Source organism: Papilio machaon, chromosome 27 (assembly GCF_912999745.1).
Source record: "Papilio machaon chromosome 27, ilPapMach1.1, whole genome shotgun sequence".
Lineage (NCBI taxonomy): Eukaryota > Metazoa > Arthropoda > Insecta > Lepidoptera > Papilionidae > Papilio > Papilio machaon.
The window spans coordinates 3,522,122-3,543,013 of NC_060012.1; the positions used below are offsets into that span (position 1 = coordinate 3,522,122).

General features: G+C 35.5%; 1 protein-coding gene across 1 annotated transcript; it reads left to right on the forward strand.

Moving 5' to 3' along the window:
• Nucleotides 1-292: 292 nt before the first annotated feature.
• Nucleotides 293-20,400, forward strand: LOC123722556. The gene is made up of 2 exons (XM_045684689.1): nucleotides 293-1,097; nucleotides 16,820-20,400. Exons 1-2 carry the CDS (start codon nucleotides 293-295, stop codon nucleotides 20,398-20,400), a joined length of 4,386 nt encoding a protein of 1,461 aa, XP_045540645.1.
• Nucleotides 20,401-20,892: the final 492 nt, after the last annotated feature.

The window sequence follows — 20,892 nt, forward strand, 5'->3', positions numbered from 1 at the left end:
GAATGAAATAAAGTCAATAAAAACATCGTTAAATAACAACAGAATAAACCAGCGTAAAAGTATAAATATTATGCAGAATTTCATCAAAGACTACGAACACAATTTAAATATAATCAAAAATAATCAAATAAAAATTTATAGGGCTATAGATAGATACGCAACGCAAAGAACCGAATTTGAAACCAATTTTTTAACAACAACCATACTCAATCAAATCGAAAACTCACTTCAGCAACTTTACGACAGATTAGAAACCCTGGAAAACGCAATAACATTTGCACACTTAGAAAAGATGCATCCTAGCATAATCGACGTTTCTTATCTAATCGAAGAACTTAATCAAATACAAAACGAAATTAACGGTAATTTAGCTTTTGTCCCAAGTATGAATAATATTCATTTGTGGGAAAAAACAATTAAAGTAAAAGCATACAGCACTAATGAAACACTGAACTTCATACTGGATCTGCCTATAGTTGCAGAACAACAGTACAATCTCCTACACCTTTATTCTATTCTTAACAATAATAACACTATCCTAATACCCGAAAATCCTTACCTTGTCTTGGGAAATAACGAGTTCGCGTATCCCCACGAGCCCTGCAATAGCATAACAGAAGATGAAGTAATCTGCACACATCTTGAATGGAAGACCTTATTAAACTCCAACGATTGCATAGCCCAACTTATTCAACATCAAGAACCACATAATTGTACGTACGCCACAGCAAGCTACAAGAATAACATCATACAACAAATTAAGGACAATAGCTGGATAGTAGTCATGAAACAGGAAGAAGTCATAAAAACCATATGCAACAAGGACATTCAATACCAACGCAACAAAGGCGTTTTCCTTATAACTACAGACAGTAGCTGCAAAATACAAATACAAGATAGAACTCTGTCAACTCATCAAAGATACATAAACATTAGAGAAACTATACCACTACCACGTGCTTATCAAACGCCGAACGTGGCATCAATTAAGTTAAATCTGGATAACATAAATCTGGACAACCTAAAGAACGCCCTACACCATTCAGATGATATTGATATCCCAGAAGAAGACACAATAAATATACCATTAACACCCAGTTGGCCATCCATAATAATGTACACCTTGGCATTCTTCACCGGAGTCGGAGTAGCAGTCTACAAACTCTGGTGGAAACCTAGATCGGCGCAAATCACAGCTCAACGACAACCTGAACCTGTAGAAATCCAGCTTCGGTCGCAGCCACCATTGCGCCTCCATCTTAAGGGGGGAGGAGTTATGTCCTCGTAACAAGGTCCTTACACAAGGACAACCTTTGTCATATAGAATAATTAGATAATAAAGATATTGTATCACATATCTTCCTGGTATTCAATGACAGGAAGATATTAGCATTAAGTTAATAGCTCTTTGTCTTCAGTAGTAAAGATAAGCCTTTATAATGATGATTGTAGAAATAAAGATCAGTCTTGCTCTGCTCTTCAAGCAGTACACACATACAGTTGGTTTTTAAAAACCCTTTTGCCTTCGCCCACTACCTAACTCCCGTCCGACTGGTTTTTTTAGTAAAGGGATCAATGAACTACCTATGAGATGGAAAAAGTGCATAGAAAATAATGGTTCATACTTTGATTAATTAAATATATTATATTAAAAAATATTCGACTTTTTGTTCCTCCCATACAAAACGCCAATTTCATATGTAAGGACCTAATATTAGTAGGATGTTTGTAATGTATGTAAGTCCGTTATTTTGGTATCCGTATCCTAAATACCTAGACGGATTTTGAAGTTTGATGCTTCATTCCATTCTATTTCGGAATAGGTTGTACTGTGAGTCGGGGGATTCTTGATTATTATTTTTTTTAATTAATTAGCACTTAAATTTAACATAGTTAATATAACAGAGTATCTTCCTCTGTTGAAATAACTACCAATATGATAATTACCCGTAACAGAAACAAAAATAAATATGACAAAACCCAACCTTTTCTCATAAATAGCTTCGGGGCGCAGCTGTCAATTACTGGGACGTGCTGTCTGGATGAAATGAGAAAAAAATGGCCGCCCGCCATCTCACCACCGACTCTAATGGAATGCCATGAATTTTTGCATGATATTTTTATAAATCCGTGTGTGGTTTTGGAGTGCGTATGTCCAAGGTTCGATTCACCTAGATATTGATAAGTCTAGAAAGATATTGAGTCTTTTATTGTCTTAATAGTAATGTGAGACTGCATATAAATCGACGTAACGAAATTTTCAGTTGATATTTTAGTTATTTCTGATTTCTTTATGGGTAATCGATATCTTCTTATTTCAGCTCCTGAAACAATGATAGTATATTTATTACGGTGGGGTAAAAGAAATCCATTATTTTAGATAGTTGGCTGTAAACTTTGGTATCTCGTAATGTATTTATCATACAACTGTAGATTTATTCTCGGTATAAAGATAACCTATGGCTGTTCTTTATTTGGTCCATTAAGTTGTGATATACGGGATGTTAAAAATGTGGCATAAATGTAGAACATAGGCTACTTGCTACGTTTTTTTTATTTGAGCTCACGGGCGACCGATAGTAATAATATTATAAATGATAGATGGATGGATGGATGTTTGTTAAAAGGTATCTCTCGAACTGCTGAACAGATATTGCTGAAATTAAGCATAAATGTAGAACGTATTGTGGAAGAACACATAGGCTACTAATAAGGATTATCTTTTTATTTCTGCTCAGACATAATAGCGGGCGACAGCTATAAGAGATATATGATCGCATAACAAACTGTCAATTACTTAAGACGAACGGAAATATATTTTTTAAAAGGTATGTGTCCTCCAGCCGACTTTAAATGTGTTCTTGGAACATTTTTTATTAGTCACTTACTAATTAAAATGTATCTTACTAATATTCTAAATGCGAATGTTTGGATGGATGTTTATTTGAAGGTGTCTCCAGAACCGTTCAACGGATCTCGTTGGGATTTCGCAAAGACGTAGAACATAGTCTGGAAGAACACATAGGCTACTTAATTAATTAATGCCACGCGGACAGAATCGCGTGCAACAGCTAGCATTTTATATACGAACAAATAATTAAAAATCCAAAAATAATAATTGGAAATGTAATCTATAATTTAAAAGTTATGTGTTTTGAAAAATAAAATCCAAAACGGCATTTTATTGTAATATTTAATACTAATTTTGAATTTAATTTTCATCTTATTTGTTTTATCTGATTGTTGTTAACGGAATATTTTAAATATAGAAACACAGATTATAATTATAGGTAAATATCTTAGTTAAAAATAATAGTAAACTTGAATGGAATCAAATGAGTCAGAGCTGCACACGTGCATTCAAAATAAGGCGCAATTAATTGGCACTTTCTGTTGTCTTCCTCAAATGGTATTGGTACTTAAATCTCTTCCTTTTACATTATTGCTCATTCAATATTTAATTGATTGTGCAATTTCATAAGCTTTAATATAACAAATACAGACATTCCGATTTCATTAATCTAATATATAAAATTCTCGTGTCACAGTTATCGTTGCCATACTCCTCCGAAACGGCTCGACCGATTCTCATGAAATTTTGTGAGCATATTCAGTAGGTCTGAGAATCGGCCAACATCTATTTTTCATACCCCTATTAAGTTTTTTTAACTGCGCGCGGACGGAGTCGCGGGCGACAGCTAGTAAAGATATAATAATTAGTTAATAATATTATATAATTATATAATTAGACAGTTTTAGTGTTTAAATTGATTATACCAATATGTTTATTTTAGTAAGTCTGTAAATACAGTACATATTATAAAGGTAAAATTGTTATGCATGTTTCGAATGTAAAAAATCTCCATAAATAGAAAAACATTACAAAGTAATATCTTGTAAATATGAATTATTATCTTTTACTATTGACATAAGTAAAAGGTTAATAGATGAAGCACGAAGTCCATTTACATGACACAAAGAAATAAATGAATTTATTCTGTTTTCCTTTTGTTTTGTTTGTTTTATTTTATATCTTTTGAAAGACAAAAGAAATACTTGACTAACCTAATTGTACTTCTTTTTACTAACCTGTTTTATTTGAACATTTACAAAGTTCTTAAAGAATATTTTAACTCATCTCACCAACTCTCGTCAGCCACTTCGTTCGTGTAAAAAACAGTATTACCAAAATCGAATTATTAACTGAAAGTTTATCTATCTATCTATCCAATCTCTGTGCCAAATTTTATCCAGATATAGTTTTGGAGTTTTAGTAATATGCAACCATCCATTCATCCTAACGTGTCTTGACATAAACGGGACGTTGTAGTCTTTGGCATAATCGGAGATGGAGTTATAGACTTAGTCTTAAAATTAGACGAAGATGAAAGTGTAGACGTCACGTATTAATGTTACTAGAGGATCTAGCAGGAATACTTGCGAAATACACTTTCGTAACGTTATCGTCAAAATATTTTAAAATTTGTGTGAGATTTGTTAGTGTACTTCCTGGTAAACCGCTGCACAAATTTTGTGGATGACGTTACGAAAACGTACTTACGAAGGACCTCTGGTAACAAATATTCCATCCAAACATTCGCATTTAAATTGAGATTATATACTTTATCTGTACTTGTTAGTTAAGTTACATATTTAAGCAATCGAAGTGGACTGTTTATTTGTTGCTATGAATTATTCATTTAATATCTTACTACGACACATGAAGTATGACGAAGAAAAACTCACTCTTGGATAAATGTATAAATAATGCATGACTTCATTTATCAGATGTCACGATTGATGTTTGCTGTTTGTTTTTTTTTTTTCATTTATTAAAAAAAAATAAGATTCAACCTAAGAAGATAAAACGACATTGAAGGTCGCTGCAATTTTCAGTGTTAATAACTGATATTGTTTTGTTTCAAAGGCAGCTGACATATTGGTTGAGTAGTTTCACCCGAAATCGTGTTAAGCAGTTTGTGTTGTTTTATTTTTTTAACTAAGACACAAATTACATTTATAATCTAACCATACATTTGCATGACAATCCATATATGCGTACTACCAAAGTGAAAGTACATCAAGAAGTCACAATATGAGAATTGTTGTTGATCTCTTGAGACAGACTGGAAAGCACTCGCCTTGTGGCGTGTCTAAACAGATGTCGCCACTTTCGCCTTGCCAATTTACATCCTGCCTACTTAAGGCACATTTTGTTTTAAGCACGTAGCTAGTAACGTCCGATGTGTAATGTAAGCTTTAAAGTACATCATTAAAAGTCAAGTTAGATCCTTTTGTGTTTGCTACGAAATAAAAAACTATAGGGTGTTTCTTTTTAAAGCATAAGGTGGAAAACAAGCGACAACTTAATATCGCTATTAAGCGAAGACCGCTGCCTAAACAACTGCGTCGAGGTCAAGCTGTGCCTGGTTCACATTATGCTAGTATAGTAGGACAGCACTCAAAATCATTGGCATACAGCTTACGTAATGTAAACACAAACTGACGCCAGAACAGTTCAATCAAAACTAGTGTCACTGTCCTACAGTAGGTACTGGCTTGATTTAAACGGTTAATTACTTAAATGGACAGAAACGAGGTTAAACAAAAGAATAATTTCGTTTTCTTATCCATTCCTTTTCTTGACAAATCATTAACCGTTAAAAAAAAAACGTCGTAGTTGTTACTGGCAATTATGTTTCGACAGTACATACAAAGAAAATATTATAGTTGAAAACATACACTAACACAGATTTATAATGTAGTTTTCGATTTTGGGTCATATATCTGAAACTTTTGCGACGTATACAAATTCGTAGAACAAAGTTTTGTTACGCTTAGGGTATATGTACACTCGCCAGCAAAAGTTCACAACAACTTCCGTACGCAAAACTACTGTACACGAGAATTACCTTAACTATTCTTGTTTTATTTATCTACTACTTACTGGAGTAAATCTGTTTGTGTAAAATACTCATAAAAAATCTATAGTAAGGGGCGCACTTAGTGGTCCTTATACTACTCTGGGTGTTGCTGTAAAACTGGATTGATTATCATGGCACGTAGATTGTTTGATTTATAATTAAAAATAACTTTATCTTTAAAGTTGCGTGATAAAAAGTAGCAAATTAATGTTAATATTAATAGACGGAGGAATGGACCCATAAAAAGATAATACTGCTCATTCCTATGTATCCCCTTCTCTGTGAAATATAGTTACTCTACCAGTCTTATAAGAAAAGGGTGGGAAGGGTAAGAGATCTAAAATTAGTTTACCCAAAACGTAGTTTACATCAGTTAATTAAGCTTGTATACATACTCAAAACTTAAAGTGACCTGAATAACAATTTAAATCCTTTTAAAATGAATATAACAAATTTCCATATTCTAAGAGAACTAAATATTAAACATAAAATGTAGAGTAAACAGGAATGTAGACAACAGAATACTGTTCAACTGGCGATTTACACACACACTCTCACAACTCATGTGTCAGTAGCCATTGTTGACACACATACAAATCATTTCGTGATTGATTTCAGGTACAATAGCGTTGTGCTCTATTTCCATTGACTATAGAGATACGGACTAGGCAGAGCTGCTATTAAATAAATTCTGGCACTATTCGCGGAGGTGAATGTTAAGGCGACAATCACACACGTGCATGCTGAGACGTAAATTACAAACGTATGTACAAACGCATCATAAAATGACATAAAAGTTTACACACTAAAACGAGAAAATTCAAGTTTGGAAATTATTGTTCTTGATTATTTGACAGATAGGAATGTGCGCGCTTGACAGGTCCAGTCACATAAAAGTCAAAGAGAATAGTGTTGCGCTCTATTTCCATTCCGTAGCGAACAATGCGGTTTTATTCAATTATCAAAATACACGGACGTTGTATTACTTTGTCTGCATCGAAAATGTTTTGGATATATTCAACGACCTTTTATTGACTGACGTCAACAATTGTACATATCGCCTCATCTAAAAAAAGTTGAACTATTTCAATCGGAAATAGGGACATTGCAACTCAAATTCTTTTTTTTTTAAATGTGCACATTCTGGTGCGAAAATTCCGTTACAATTTTTCACAATAGTGCATAAAATGATCTCGTATAGTGTAATTTTCTGTCAATAAGTTTGTGCGTTTCTATTGCAGAACCTGTTCCAAAACATTGTTATCTCTCCTTTAAGATAATGAGAGGGATGACAGTATGTTTTTGTGTGTTTCTGCAGTGGACATCAACGGTTATACATGTACATGACATGAAGTACATAAATACTTTATTCACATGATTAATTAATAATTAAATACTTTACATGAGCCGAAAGTATGTATTTATCGTTAAAGTTGTGATAATTTGAACAAATAAGGTTTTAATTAGTAACTGTTAATACCCATTCATAAATTAAAATTCAGCTTTAACTGAACAGAACGAACTGTTCTGTTAAAACTGAAGCAGTCATAATATTGAAGCACGTTAAGTCAGAAATTTAATTGGTTAACTTTGTAAAACAAATTTTTTTTACGAATCGAATCGAAAGGAAAAACCCCAATCGTCAAAATCGATCATGTTTTGGAACCTTCGGGCTAATTTTATTAAGGGTTAAGTTTTAAATCTAATATAGACTTATATAATAAAAAATACTCGATTTAAATTAGCTTTGGAAATACAAAGCATACTCGAAAATTACTTCCGGCAGATTGCGAAAGCTATTTGTTTCAAGCTTTCACTGTATTCCAATTTTCATTCGTAATTGTTATGAGGAAATATTAAAGGATAAAGGCCTATAAAAAATTCGATATGAGTTTTACAGATAACATTTTACAACATAATATCGTCTTACGTCATCGTATTATTTTATGTTTATAACAAACAAAAACACCGGAAGCAACTTGCGTCATAACAGCGAAGTCTGAACAAAGAAAATTCATTCGAACTTTATATGTATCTCATGGATTAATCGATTCTTATCGAAGAGACGTTAAGAAAGTAAGAGCGCTAATTTTTTTAAAAGGGCATTTATGTTTTAACACGTTCAATACACTGTGACCCGTGTACAGCCTGGCTTTGATCTTATTTGAGTATTATTTACGGTGGGTCTTCACTGTCATAAAACCTGTTGAACAACAATATGTCATCATATTCATATCGAAAAAAAAAACTAAAAAATGTGTCACATTCTTCACGGTTAGAATGACACTTAACCATGAGTACCAAAGACTTATACTTATTATAAACTAGCTTTTACCCGCGACTACGTCCGCGCGGAATAAAAAAAAAAAACGGGGTAAAAATTATCCTATGTCCGTTTCCTGGTTCTAAGCTACCTGCCCACCAATTTTCAGTCAAATCGATTCAGCCGTTCTTGAGTTATAAATAGTGTAACTAACACGACTTTCTTTTATATATATAGATGAGTAAGTTTAGATGGATGGATGTTTGTTTGAAGGTATCACCGGAACGGATAAACTGATCTTGATGAATTTGGCACAGATGTAGAACATAGTCTAGCAGAACATATAGGCTACTTATTAAGTTTTTTTTAATAACGAGCGGACGGAGTCGCGGATGACTGCTTGTTTAACACACATCAATAGACAGAACATTACAAACGAAACCATATTCCCAAAAATGTCGTATCTTAATCGCTTTGTGGTTATGAAAGTAATTCAAATTATAATACCTAATAAAACTCGGTATAAAATTTTTAAGAAAAATTGGAATTAAATATTAGGTCCTTACATATGAAATTGGCGTTCTGTATGGGAGGAACAAAAAGTCGAATATTTTTTAATATAATATATTTAATTAATCAAAGTATGAACCATTATTTTCTATGCACTTTTGCCATCTCATAGGTAGTTCATTGATCCCTTTACTAAAAAAACCAGTCGGACGGGAATCAATAAAATCTTTGAAGGCGATTTGGACTGCCCCATCGGAGTTGAATTTTTTCCCTTGCAAGAAATTATCCAAATTTCGAAAAAAATGGTAATCTGTTGGAGCAAGGTCCGGGGAGTACTTTCCAATTGAAGCTCTTCTAATTTAGTAGCCGTCTGTTGCGCAGTGTGTGGTCTAGCGTTGTCGTGAAGCAGCAGTGGCGTGGAGCGATTGACCAGCCTAGGTTGTTTAGCCGCTAGCTTTTCCATCATGGTTTGCAATTGCTGACAATAGACATCAGCCGTAATAGTCTGGCCAGATTTGAGAAAACTGTAATGAACAATACCGGCACTAGTCCACCAAACGCTTACAAGTAACTTTTTTGGGGTTAATTTTCGCTTGGGGCAGGATTTGGCTGGCTGGCCAGGATCCAACCCTTGCGCTGAGCGCTTCCGATTATCGTAAAGAACCCATTTTTCATCACAGGTAATGATTCGGTTTAAAATACCTTCATTATTGTGCCGGTTTAGCAATGTAACGCAACAGTCGACGCGCGTTTGCCGGTTTGCTTCAGTCAATTCGTGAGGTACCCACCTTTCAAGCTTTTTAATCTTCCCAATTTGCTTCAAGTGAATTAAAACAGTTTTATCACTAACATTGCAGCCTGCAGCTAACTCGGACGTGGTTTGCGATGGATCCGCTTCCACAATAGCCTTCAACTCTTCATTACCAACTTGAGTCTCAGGCCGTCCACGGGGCTTGTTCTGCAGATCAAAATTTCCAGAACGAAAACGTTGGAACCAAAAACGAACTGTGTTTTCTTTTGCAACACGACCGCCATACACATCATTCACCCTTCGAGTCGTTTCCGCAGCACTAGTGCCACGGCGGAACTCGTACTCGTAAATAATGCGATATTTTAAGTTTTCCATTTTGTAAAATGAGTGACGCAAACAGAAAAAAACAGAAGAAAAAAAACAAATGAATGACGGTCATCGAACCACAAATACATGAGTCTATAGCTGCACAAATTTGAATTTGGAATTCCTTACCAAAGAGGAGAAATTCGTGATTAAAGTGGCCAGTACGAAAAACGCCAATTTCATATGTAAGGACCTAATATTAAAAAAAAAAATGTGTTGCAATCAAATATAATTTCAACGTGAATATGATTTAAGTCTTTTTTTCTAACATCTACATTCTTTTCTCAGTTTTTTTCTTTATCTTTTATCCTTCACATAATAAGGAAACTTAGATCAATAAACTCCCAAGTCGGGAGAAGTGTACTCGAGTTCAGAGCCAATTGGGGAAAGTAAGAAAGTTGAAGTGCACAGAATTCATTTGTTTCTTCACTACAACAGAAAAATACGATTATGTTTTGCTTCATGTTGTTTTACTGCGGGTTTCCACTGTTGAAAACATGTTTAAATTATTATTTCACACTCTCAATACTACAATTGTTACAGCAGTTGAATTTTATGGTTCCATAGAGAAAAAGAAATGAACGAAAGAATTTCCAAATTCAAATTCAATTTCGTTTAAGATCAGAAAGTTTATTTCTTCACAATTGCATAGCGTTTACTGAATCAAAGCTATTTTACGCAGAAGTTATTTATTTAGACAGAGTTTTTTTTTTAAATAAATACACTTTTTACTTTTAAAGAGTATTTTTTAATGTAGAATATAATAGCTTAATATTTTTCTTAACTTGAAAAACCGTTGTACATTTTGCGAATTACTTGTTCAGTTAGTTACGTGCATCGTTGCTTAACTGGAAAGTAAAAAGACCTCCGAGCGGCTTCTGTATAATTTCAAGCTATGTGACTTGCAGTCGCTGAAAAAATATTCCTTTTCAGTATTAAAAAGTAACATTTCAAAAGAAATTGGACACACAATTTTATGTACAGTTGTGACGGATTTTGAATAGTGTTGCGTTTAATAAAAAAACATTTCATTATTTTTTTTAATTCATTTAATACTGATAAAAATACAATCATTAAAAATTCAATAAAAATAGCGAAATAGCGCCGAAATAGCGAAGGGAACACCGCCCATAGATATCTGCAGATGCGTGGCCTACTTTTAATCAAAGGAGGGAACGCACTGAAAGAGGGTATTTCCTCTTCCTATGCGTCTCCTCCTCCGCCAAATCCATTATATATTTATATATAATTAAATTATACTTATTTCTTTGTTAAATCAAAAAATGAAACAAGTAAAATAACAAACCTTAACAAGTGAATTATTCACAACGAGAAAACGCGCCACTTTTTCCCCGGTTAAGTTTAACTGAGTGCAAACATGCATTGAAATCGCGCCACGTATTGTGTGTATTTTTGTGTATTTTTTACACACTCCAGACCTACACGTCCGGGCGTGTGCCTGAAAACTAACTATTGTTCTGCACATAGGAAAAAAAACGTGTTCTTTTTTCGTTGTCATGTTGTTTTAATTATGTCGATGGAGCTGTGGGAATGGGATTTGTCGACAAAATAAAGTCCATTTTAAAAACAAAACTATTATTTAATGGGATTTTATAACTATTTTGAGTGGTAGGATAAATTTTAGGAAATCATTATTTTAAACTTCGAATAATACCTATATAAGAGAAAAATGGTTCTCACGTACTCACTAGATGGCGCTAAGAGCATTATAAAACGCACTATTAAGGTGCATTAATTAGCAAGATTGTAATGATCATCTCTCCTTTGCCATAGCTCCTTCATTTTAAAATTTTTCGAACAACCACTTTTGCCGAGTTTTAATCAAATAGATATCAAAATGAAGGGAAATTTAAGAAAATATAACCTCTTTTTGTGACGAACAAACGACACGAGAGTTATAAAACGAGGCTTCGACTTAAATGAAGAAATTCCGGCAATGCGTCACACAGAGCAATGTGTTTTAATACCATCTTAGCCTCCATTCGCACGGGCGCTTTTTTATCGCGCGTTTAAAAAGTATAGATACATTTGTATCTGTTCATACGGCAGCGCTTTTAAAACGCGACGCTTATTTATCACCTAGTGTTGCATTTTGAGCGCTGTGCCAACGGAACAAGAGTGATTTTAAAGCGGTCGTCGCTCGAGAGCAGCCAACATTGAGTTTTAACTCGTCGTTAATAAAGCACCCGTGCGAATGAGAGCTTAATAATGTGGTTGTAATAACTTTTATTTGTCTCAGAATCACCAAATATTAACTATGTCATATGTCATGAATACTATGGAACTTACTATACTTACTATATTTCAGTTTTGTATAAGGTTTCTATAAGGCCAGCAATCTTTGTTAAGTTCTAAAGGTCAGAGGCTGGAAAATATTGTATTTTTACATTAGTATGTAAAGCTAGTGCTTTTGCACGTGATTTCATTCTAGCGAATTAAAAAGTCTAAGTCTTAATTGTGGAGTAATTGAGAAATGAGAAAAAAATCTCTGTACTAAGGAAACGGAGGATGAAAGATTATAATCAATGTATCTTCCAATTTTTATACAGATCGTTTCGGTGTTACCTGGTAAAAACAACCATATAAAATTTCATGCATAACATTACGTAGAGAAATAAATACATACATGCGACATTTCCGTACCGTGAACAGATATATATAGAAGCTGTAAAGTTTTCTCGGAACGCTGGTGCAATCGGAAGAGCGCATTTCAATTCATTTTAAAAGAAAACATCCAGGTGAAGACTTTAAATGGAAAATATTTATTTTACTAACAATTGATAAGTAGTTTTCTAGCAGTTGTATTTTTCTGATAACTTTGTTTCCTGGAAAAGAAATAGAAGCTTTTAAAATACTTTTTCAAATCAAGCTTTTATTATTTCTTTGTTAATTAAAAGTATAAAAACACAAAATATTCATGAAGAATAACTATCATTTTAATTTTCCAGCTCCATCATCAGATCAGCACCATGTCACTGGGAAGTGGATTAAATTTAATTTGCAAGATTTGATTACAAACATCGGGACAAGTGAAACGAAATAAAAGCTTGTAAAATACTTACCTTTTTTGTACTTTATACAAACGAGGAAAAGATTTAAATCTAAAAATTATATCTAGAAGATAATATTAAAATATTAATAAATAAAATCTTAATCTAGTTCGTACTATTATTCGACCAATATTAATTAAAATGGCTTCTTCTTCCATATTATGTACAAAACATTATATTAACTAATCTTTGTTTTTCACAAAAACAGTGAGCGAAATAAACGATGTTTTTGTAATATTATTTGTTTGGTACCACACTATAAAATAAGTGACAATAAATTAATCAAAAACACGACTGATCCCTAAGATACTTCAGAAAAAAATCGAATTAAATGACAACTCACACTTAAGATCAGTCAAGCCTATTACACTTTAGGTTAGAATTGAACCGACTTGTTAATAAACATCCTTTTGTCAGTCGGGAATAATATGTCTACTCCATTTTGAAATACCACCGTGAGTACAATTATGTCAGTAGCGTACGCGTTATTTAATCCTATCAAATATAACAGAGTGAGGTCGTAAATCTTTCAACCACAATTAAATATAATTGTGATATATATTAAAGCATTTTGAATCATTGACCCGCAAAAAGCCACATTAAAATTACATAAGCAATAATGATTCAAACTAAATTATCATTAATTAATTCACGCATAAATGCTATTGTAAATATTTTAATAATGATTGGTAGAATTAAACATTTCATTTTTTTACCTACTGTTATTAGGTACATGTTTATAAATTCTTTAATTTTATTATCCTTTTCTTGTCCTGGATTGAAATAAAATAGCTACCCGGTATTCAGTTAGTACATCAGCCTTCATACATAATTGTTGTCGCCCTTATTTTCGGTGTATCCAAAAATGCTTAAGTATTGCAGAATAATCAATGGATACGGTTGCTTTATTGACTTTGTTTACATAAACAGATGTTAGAATGGATGTCACACACTTGAATTTCTGACAAGTGTAGTGACCATACATCTCTTGCAGATGTTGCGTTATTAAAATTATAGTCCAGTATAGTGAGTACAGTATAGTTTAAAGTCAAAGTATTGAATTAATAGCAGCGTTAGATTATATATTGTCCTCTTCATTATCTCTCACTGAAACAGAAATAAAAAAAAATTGTAGATGACTTTCGTAATAGAAAAAGGACAATAACATTTACCAGTTAACAAGTTTAATTATAAGTTTAATAGTTAAGTTCATCGCAAAAAAAAAAAAACATTTTCTTTTATACCGTAAAAATCTCACGTTTAAAAACACAGCAGTCGACGAATAAAAGGTTGATAAAAGGTAACAGAAATTGCGAAACAAGGTAATAAATTGTCGGGGTAGCGGTAACATCTGGACAATAAAATTTCATTACGATCGAAACGTAAAGCCTCAAGCGTAAAATTGCAGGTTATATTATTACAAATATTGATAAAGAAACACTGACTTCTTTCGTTCAAATTAAGTAACAATTTATTTTATTTCAATAGGTGTGTAAAATCTTAGTAATACATTCATTCGGTTTATAATCTCACTAGTACTATTGTAAACTAACTGATGGATGAGGTATCTGCAAACGGGACAAAACTATATTCATAATCTTGCTAACTTATTATAAATGCGAATGTTTAGATGAATGGGTGAATGTTTGTTAGAAGGTATCTTCAGAACGGCTTAACGGATCATGATGAAATTTGAAAACATAGGTTATTAATTAAGTTTTTTTTTAATTCGGTGCGAACGGAGTCACGGACGTCAGCTAGTTTCACTAATAACCTGAATTGTATCTTAAACTTTTACAGCAATAGTTTAATTTGACGAGTTGTCACTTTATGAGGTATGGAGTTCGAGTAATGTGATATATCAAATTGTATTTGATTCATTTTTTATTTATTTATTTCATATAACATTAGGTTACACATATTGGAAAAATATTACATTAGTTTTTTTTATTTACTATTAATAAAATTTGCTGTTACTTTACGTGTTTAGTTCGATTACAAACTGGCAAACATTTAAACTAAATGTGGTTGTTGAGATTAAAGGAAATATACTATACATTCTTTGACAGAAATAGTTATTTTGGAATCAACGGTAGATACGACATAATCGTAAAAAAGCCGATGTTTTCTAACCTTTGACATTTAAGTGACAGGACCAGTCGAGAACATTTCCCGCTGTATAATAATAAGGAATAAGTTCTAAATGTGCTTGCTTTTTGTATTCTTTTTGTGGATGTAAATTTTTGGATGCATTCATTAAGACATTTTAATTTGAAATAAGCTTCAGAATGATTTACAAATATGCAGTATTTACGTTACCTCCCACAAAAAGTAATAGAAACTATTAAGTTTAACGACGTTTCTTTGCCCAATCCATTTCTCTATAGTCAAAGTTTCCAACGAAAAAACTATTACATCGAATTCCAGTAACTGTTTGTTCGCTGACAGCTTTATAAATGTAAAAGCATTTCAAAATATTGAAACAGTTTAGTTTGAATTGGATATAACTTGTCACAATTTCACACGATGCGTAAAATCCATGATTTAATTTCAAATTGTTGCTTTTTTTTTTTTTGATCAAATTTAAAGAAATATAATTTAGACAAAGCAAGTTAGTTAACCGTGTGTATCTTTTTTTTTTTAGTGTATTCAGCACCATCAAAATTCCAACATCTATGCATAGAAACTAATGTTCTGCGCCCAAAACAAAACCGTTCACCAGGGAGGATACCCGAAATAAACCGAGTTGGGTTGTGAACTCCAAAGGCGGCAACCCCGTCAACAGCCTAGGGCACAGTGGACTCATCACCTGCTTGCTCGAACTTTATTGATTCAAGAAACGAACACAGTAAAAGGCAGCCGACATGAAGACAGTTGGGCTGACATGGCTCGAGACCAAACGCGGAGCCCAAGATAGAGCGAGCTGGCGACGCACTGTGGACACCCTCTGCCCCACTACAAGGATATAGGACATACTAGTCAAGTCAAGTCATACTTAGACGTATAAATGGATTTACAGATTGATCAATAAAAAATGCTAAAAAAGTATTTCGCAAGAAAAAAAAATAGATTACTTGCATTCAAATTCAGCCGTTATTTGGCATTTAAACTAGTATTAAAAATATAGATTGTATAATAAAACGTTTTGTTATCACGTTAATTATTCCAATAATTTGATCAAACTGTGACCCATTTTTGTACATCTCACGTGTTTGGAAAAATGCCAGAACAATAATAACAACGGCCACAATTTCGTGAAATATGTGATTTCTTCCGCAGACGTGACTTGGAGGAGTTACGATACATCTCTCTGATACTATTTCAGTTCAACCGACTGTGATAAATATTGATTCAACGATGGTATTTCAACATTTTCCGCGCTTTTCTCTACTAATCTTACTAATATTATAAATGTGAATGTTTGGATGGATGGATATCTCCAGAAGAGCTCAACGGAACTTTATGATATTTGGCACATATGTAGAACGTAGTCTAAAATACATATGCATGAATGACTGAACTCTAAACTGCCCCTGTACTAAATAACCTTCATCTTGTTAAAGTAATTACTGTGAAGCTAAAACCAGCGCTGCCTTTAGTGACAAGCTGTATGCAGAATCAGCTGAGCCTCTTTCCATTAGCCAAGAATTTTTTTTTATCTTAAATTGAGATCTCTTGTAAATGCAATAATTTTTTTTTTGGTTAATAATCTTTTTTTTTTATCTTTAATTGATATCTCTTGTAAATGTATTTTTTTGGTTAATAATAATAATAATAATAATAATAATAATAATAATAATAATCAAATTATGACAGCGGCCGTCACCGAAAAATGTCACTGAATTTTTAATATTTTATTAAGAAAAATATATAAAATTAAACAAGAAATAAATATGTGGAATAATAATAATAATAATAAGGAACCATAATTCAGAGGACAAAATTGAGCCGCGTCGGAGATGCGCACGCCTAAGACCTGCTGCGCTCACCTCGCTGAGCCTAATACCATCAACGTCGGAAGAAGATGAGTCCCCGACCGCTAGTGAGGAGGAGCCAGCGCCGTCCACCCCGCCACGAAGACCTGTGCGGGGCCGTGGTCGGCCACCGTCGGCACGCTTGGGGCCTGCGGGACGCATCCCGCACCCGGCCCCCGCTACCGGTGGTGTAGTGCGCCGCATGAGATGGACTTCAGAACTAAACGAGAGTGTCATGCGCGCGTATTACCAGGCAACAGAGGTGGAAACAAACCTCACAGCGTATCGTGGTAGGATGTTGTCTCTGTTTCAGGTCCTTCAACCAAATACCGCCGTCACGGCTCAGCGCTTATCGGATCAAGTGCGGGTCATACTGCGGTCGCGTCGGCTGGATGACTCCGTTCTTGACCGTCTACGCACTGAAATACGTTCCAGCCTTAGGGACACGGAGTCTGCACCTACGGCGCCGCTAAACGTTGACTGTGTAGACAGCCGGCCACCGACGCCAATAGCACCGTTAAACGTAGGCGCAAGTGATACTATAGCTGAGAACGTAAGTAGCCAGGATAATGAGCATATGAGGAGAACTTTGGAGGAGGCCATTAAGGAATTTAAAGATGTCCCTACATTAAGTAGATCGCGGTTACCGCGTTTGCCTATTCATAGGGGTAGTTTGGCTATTGTAAATCAAATGAACGCACTACTAGCGCCGTATTTTGATGCTAGTAGTAGCTTAGCAGAAACACACTCTATTCTGTATTGCGGGGCTGTCGCAGTGTGTCGTATGGTAGGTGTCAAACTTAATATCAAAAATACCCAAACCGTACCACACACCTATAGCAAACCAGCCTGGCAAGCCAGAATTGAACGTCGCATTAACACCTCGCGAACTTTAATAGCCAAACTACTAAACTTCCGTGCTGGGAATACTCGGCCGAAAGTTATGCGTTTTGTGACCCAGGCATTTTCCGGGACTAATATTAGTCCCAATAATTACATACTTAGAGTCACGGAACGCATAGACTTTTATAAGCAGAAGATCTGCGCTTGGGCGAACCGCATACGCAGGTACAAAAAACGAGCGGACAGATTTATTCTTAATCGTCGCTTCCAAAGTGATCAAAAGGGTGTTTATAGAGGCTGGGAGCAACCTAGTGAAGGTGTGAATGACAGGCAACTCCCAAATCCAGACGATTTAAACAATTTTTGGCGTGGAATATGGTCGGTGTCTGTCAATCATACAGAATCAGACTGGGTTGAAGCTGTCGGACAGGGATGTGAACAGATACCAGTTATGGATCCTATTACAATAGAACCTTGTGAAGTGAGTTGTGCAATCCGTTCGGCTCATAACTGGAAAAGTCCTGGGCCGGATGGATTGCCCAATTTCTGGATCAAATGGTTCAACAGTTCACATTTCTGTCTGGCAGCTCAATTCCAGGCTGCCATCGACCTGGGTAGTCTCCCAGCCTTTATGACCACAGGGGTCACCCACCTTTTGTTCAAGTCCGGTTGTACCACGGAAGCTAAGAACTATAGACCCATTACTTGTTTACCAACATTATATAAGTTGCTTACATCCATTTTGAGCTCAAAATTAACAAAGCATCTCAAAGATCTTTTGGCCAAAACTCAAAATGGATGTAGGCCTGGGTCCCGTGGTACGAAGGAACTACTCCTCATAGATATGACCATCAACCAACAGGTCCGTCGAAATAGGAAAAACCTCTGCACTGCCTGGGTCGATTATAAAAAGGCCTATGACTCGGTGCCGCACTCGTGGTTGAGGAGAGTACTAGAGCTATACAAAGTTGATGTAACTCTATGTACTTTCCTCAGTTCATGTATGCGGCAGTGGGTTACTAGACTCTCTTTACCTGGGAGTGCAGTGCCTATTTCGAACGGACTTATAAAGATTGAGCGGGGGATTTTCCAGGGTGACAGCTTGAGTCCGCTGTGGTTCTGCCTGGCCTTGAATCCTTTAAGCACATTGCTAAACGAATCAAGGCTGGGCTTTCAGCTTCGTAGAGGGGGTGAAGTCATATCTCATCTTCTATACATGGATGACCTCAAGCTTTTCGCATCGAAAAAGACCGACCTAGTGGAACTGCTCAAAATAACTGAAAAGTTCAGTAGTTCCATCGGGATGGAGTTTGGTGTCGAAAAGTGTGCGGTCATGTATGTACAGCGGGGGAGAGTTGCAAGCTCTGATGGGCTACAACTCACCGAAAGTATGTCCTTCAGATCCCTCTCCGAAGGTGAGACCTACAAGTACCTTGGTATATCACAGTCGTTGGATATTGTTGATGAGGATGTAAAACATCTGATAAAAGCACGATTCATTGGCCGCCTGAGAAAAGTCCTAAATAGTCTTCTATCAGGTGGTAACAAGTTTCGCGCTTTTAACAGCTGGGTTATGCCCTCGTTAACTTACTCCTTTGGTATACTAAGGTGGACTCAAACAGAGCTGGATATCTTGGATCGAAGGGTCCGTTGCATGCTGACCACACATCGGATACATCACCCACGATCGTCGGTTATGAGATTGTATATCCCACGGAAATGTGGTGGCCGAGGCCTCCTCAATGCTAAGGACATGCATAACCGTGAGGTATACAATCTACGGGAGTATTTCCTGAAAATCGATGAGGGGATACATCGAGATGTGGTGTCAGTAGATAAGGGGCTCACCCCGCTCTCTCTTAATAACGAGAACTGGCGTAAACACCCAGTGTTGAGCACCTCCGAGCGTTTAGATATATGGAAGAGCAAGGAGTTACACGGCAGGTTTTATCGGGCTCTGCATGGGCCTGATGTAGACCTGCCTGCCTCTGTGAACTGGCTACGTTTCGGTGACCTCTTTGGGGAGACCGAGGGCTTTGTCTGTGCAATTATGGACGAAGTTATCAAGACGAACAACTACCGGAAGTACATTATGAGGGACGGCACGCTAGATGTCTGTCGTTTGTGCCACTGCCCTGGCGAGTCCCTCAGACATGTCACTTCCGGTTGTTCTCGCCTTGCTAACTCCGAGTACTTGCACAGACACAACCTAGTAGCCAGAATAATCCATCAACAACTTGCTCTTAAGTATGGTCTAATCGCTTCAGAGGTGCCGTACTACAAATACACACCGGAGCCAGTTCTCGATGATGGTCATATCACGCTCTACTGGGATCGATCTATTATCACAGACAGGACTATTGTAGCCAATAAGCCTGATATCGTGATAATAGATCGATCTGCGAGACATACGATAATTGTTGACGTAAGTATTCCCCATGACTGTAATCTCGTGAAGGCAGAGACAGACAAGATGTCAAAATATTTGGATCTCGCGCACGAGATTACAGCCATGTGGCATATGGAGTCAACAATTATCGTACCGATAGTGCTGTCCGTGAATGGATTAATCGCGAAGAGCCTCGATCACCACCTAGAGAGGCTCTCGCTCGGTAAGTGGGTGAAGGGCCAGGCACAGAAGGCGGTACTCCTGAGCACGGCACGCATTGTGAGGAGGTTTCTGTCTCTGGAGGCCTAACCGCCGGTAGCTTGGGCCCAAGGCTCCGCTGCCGACGTATCCAGATTTTTTATATTTTTTTTAATATTGTTTAAGATTTTATTAAGAAAAATATATAAAATTAAACAAGAAATAAATATGTGGAATAATAATAATAATAATAATAATATTTATTTAGTTCAAGAAAATCTCATATCATTGTTAGTAGTCTTATTTCCTAATGTTAGTAAATAAAATAAAATAAAATTATGGTAACAGTTATATTATCTACAATTATTTATCAGAGATGGGAGTTGCAGTGCAGGTAGTTGAAATTCCGCACAACTGCACTGTCCCATCTCGATGCCAAAACAATCAGGAGAGAGTTATTGCTCGCTTGAATGCGACTTATTAGAGAAGCGCTTCTATACCGCATTATCGCATAAAAATCATTGACTTTGGCTTCAGCAAACATAGCTGAAGCACTACAAAACCGTGGTAACCCCAACATTGCTCTGAGACCGTTATTATACT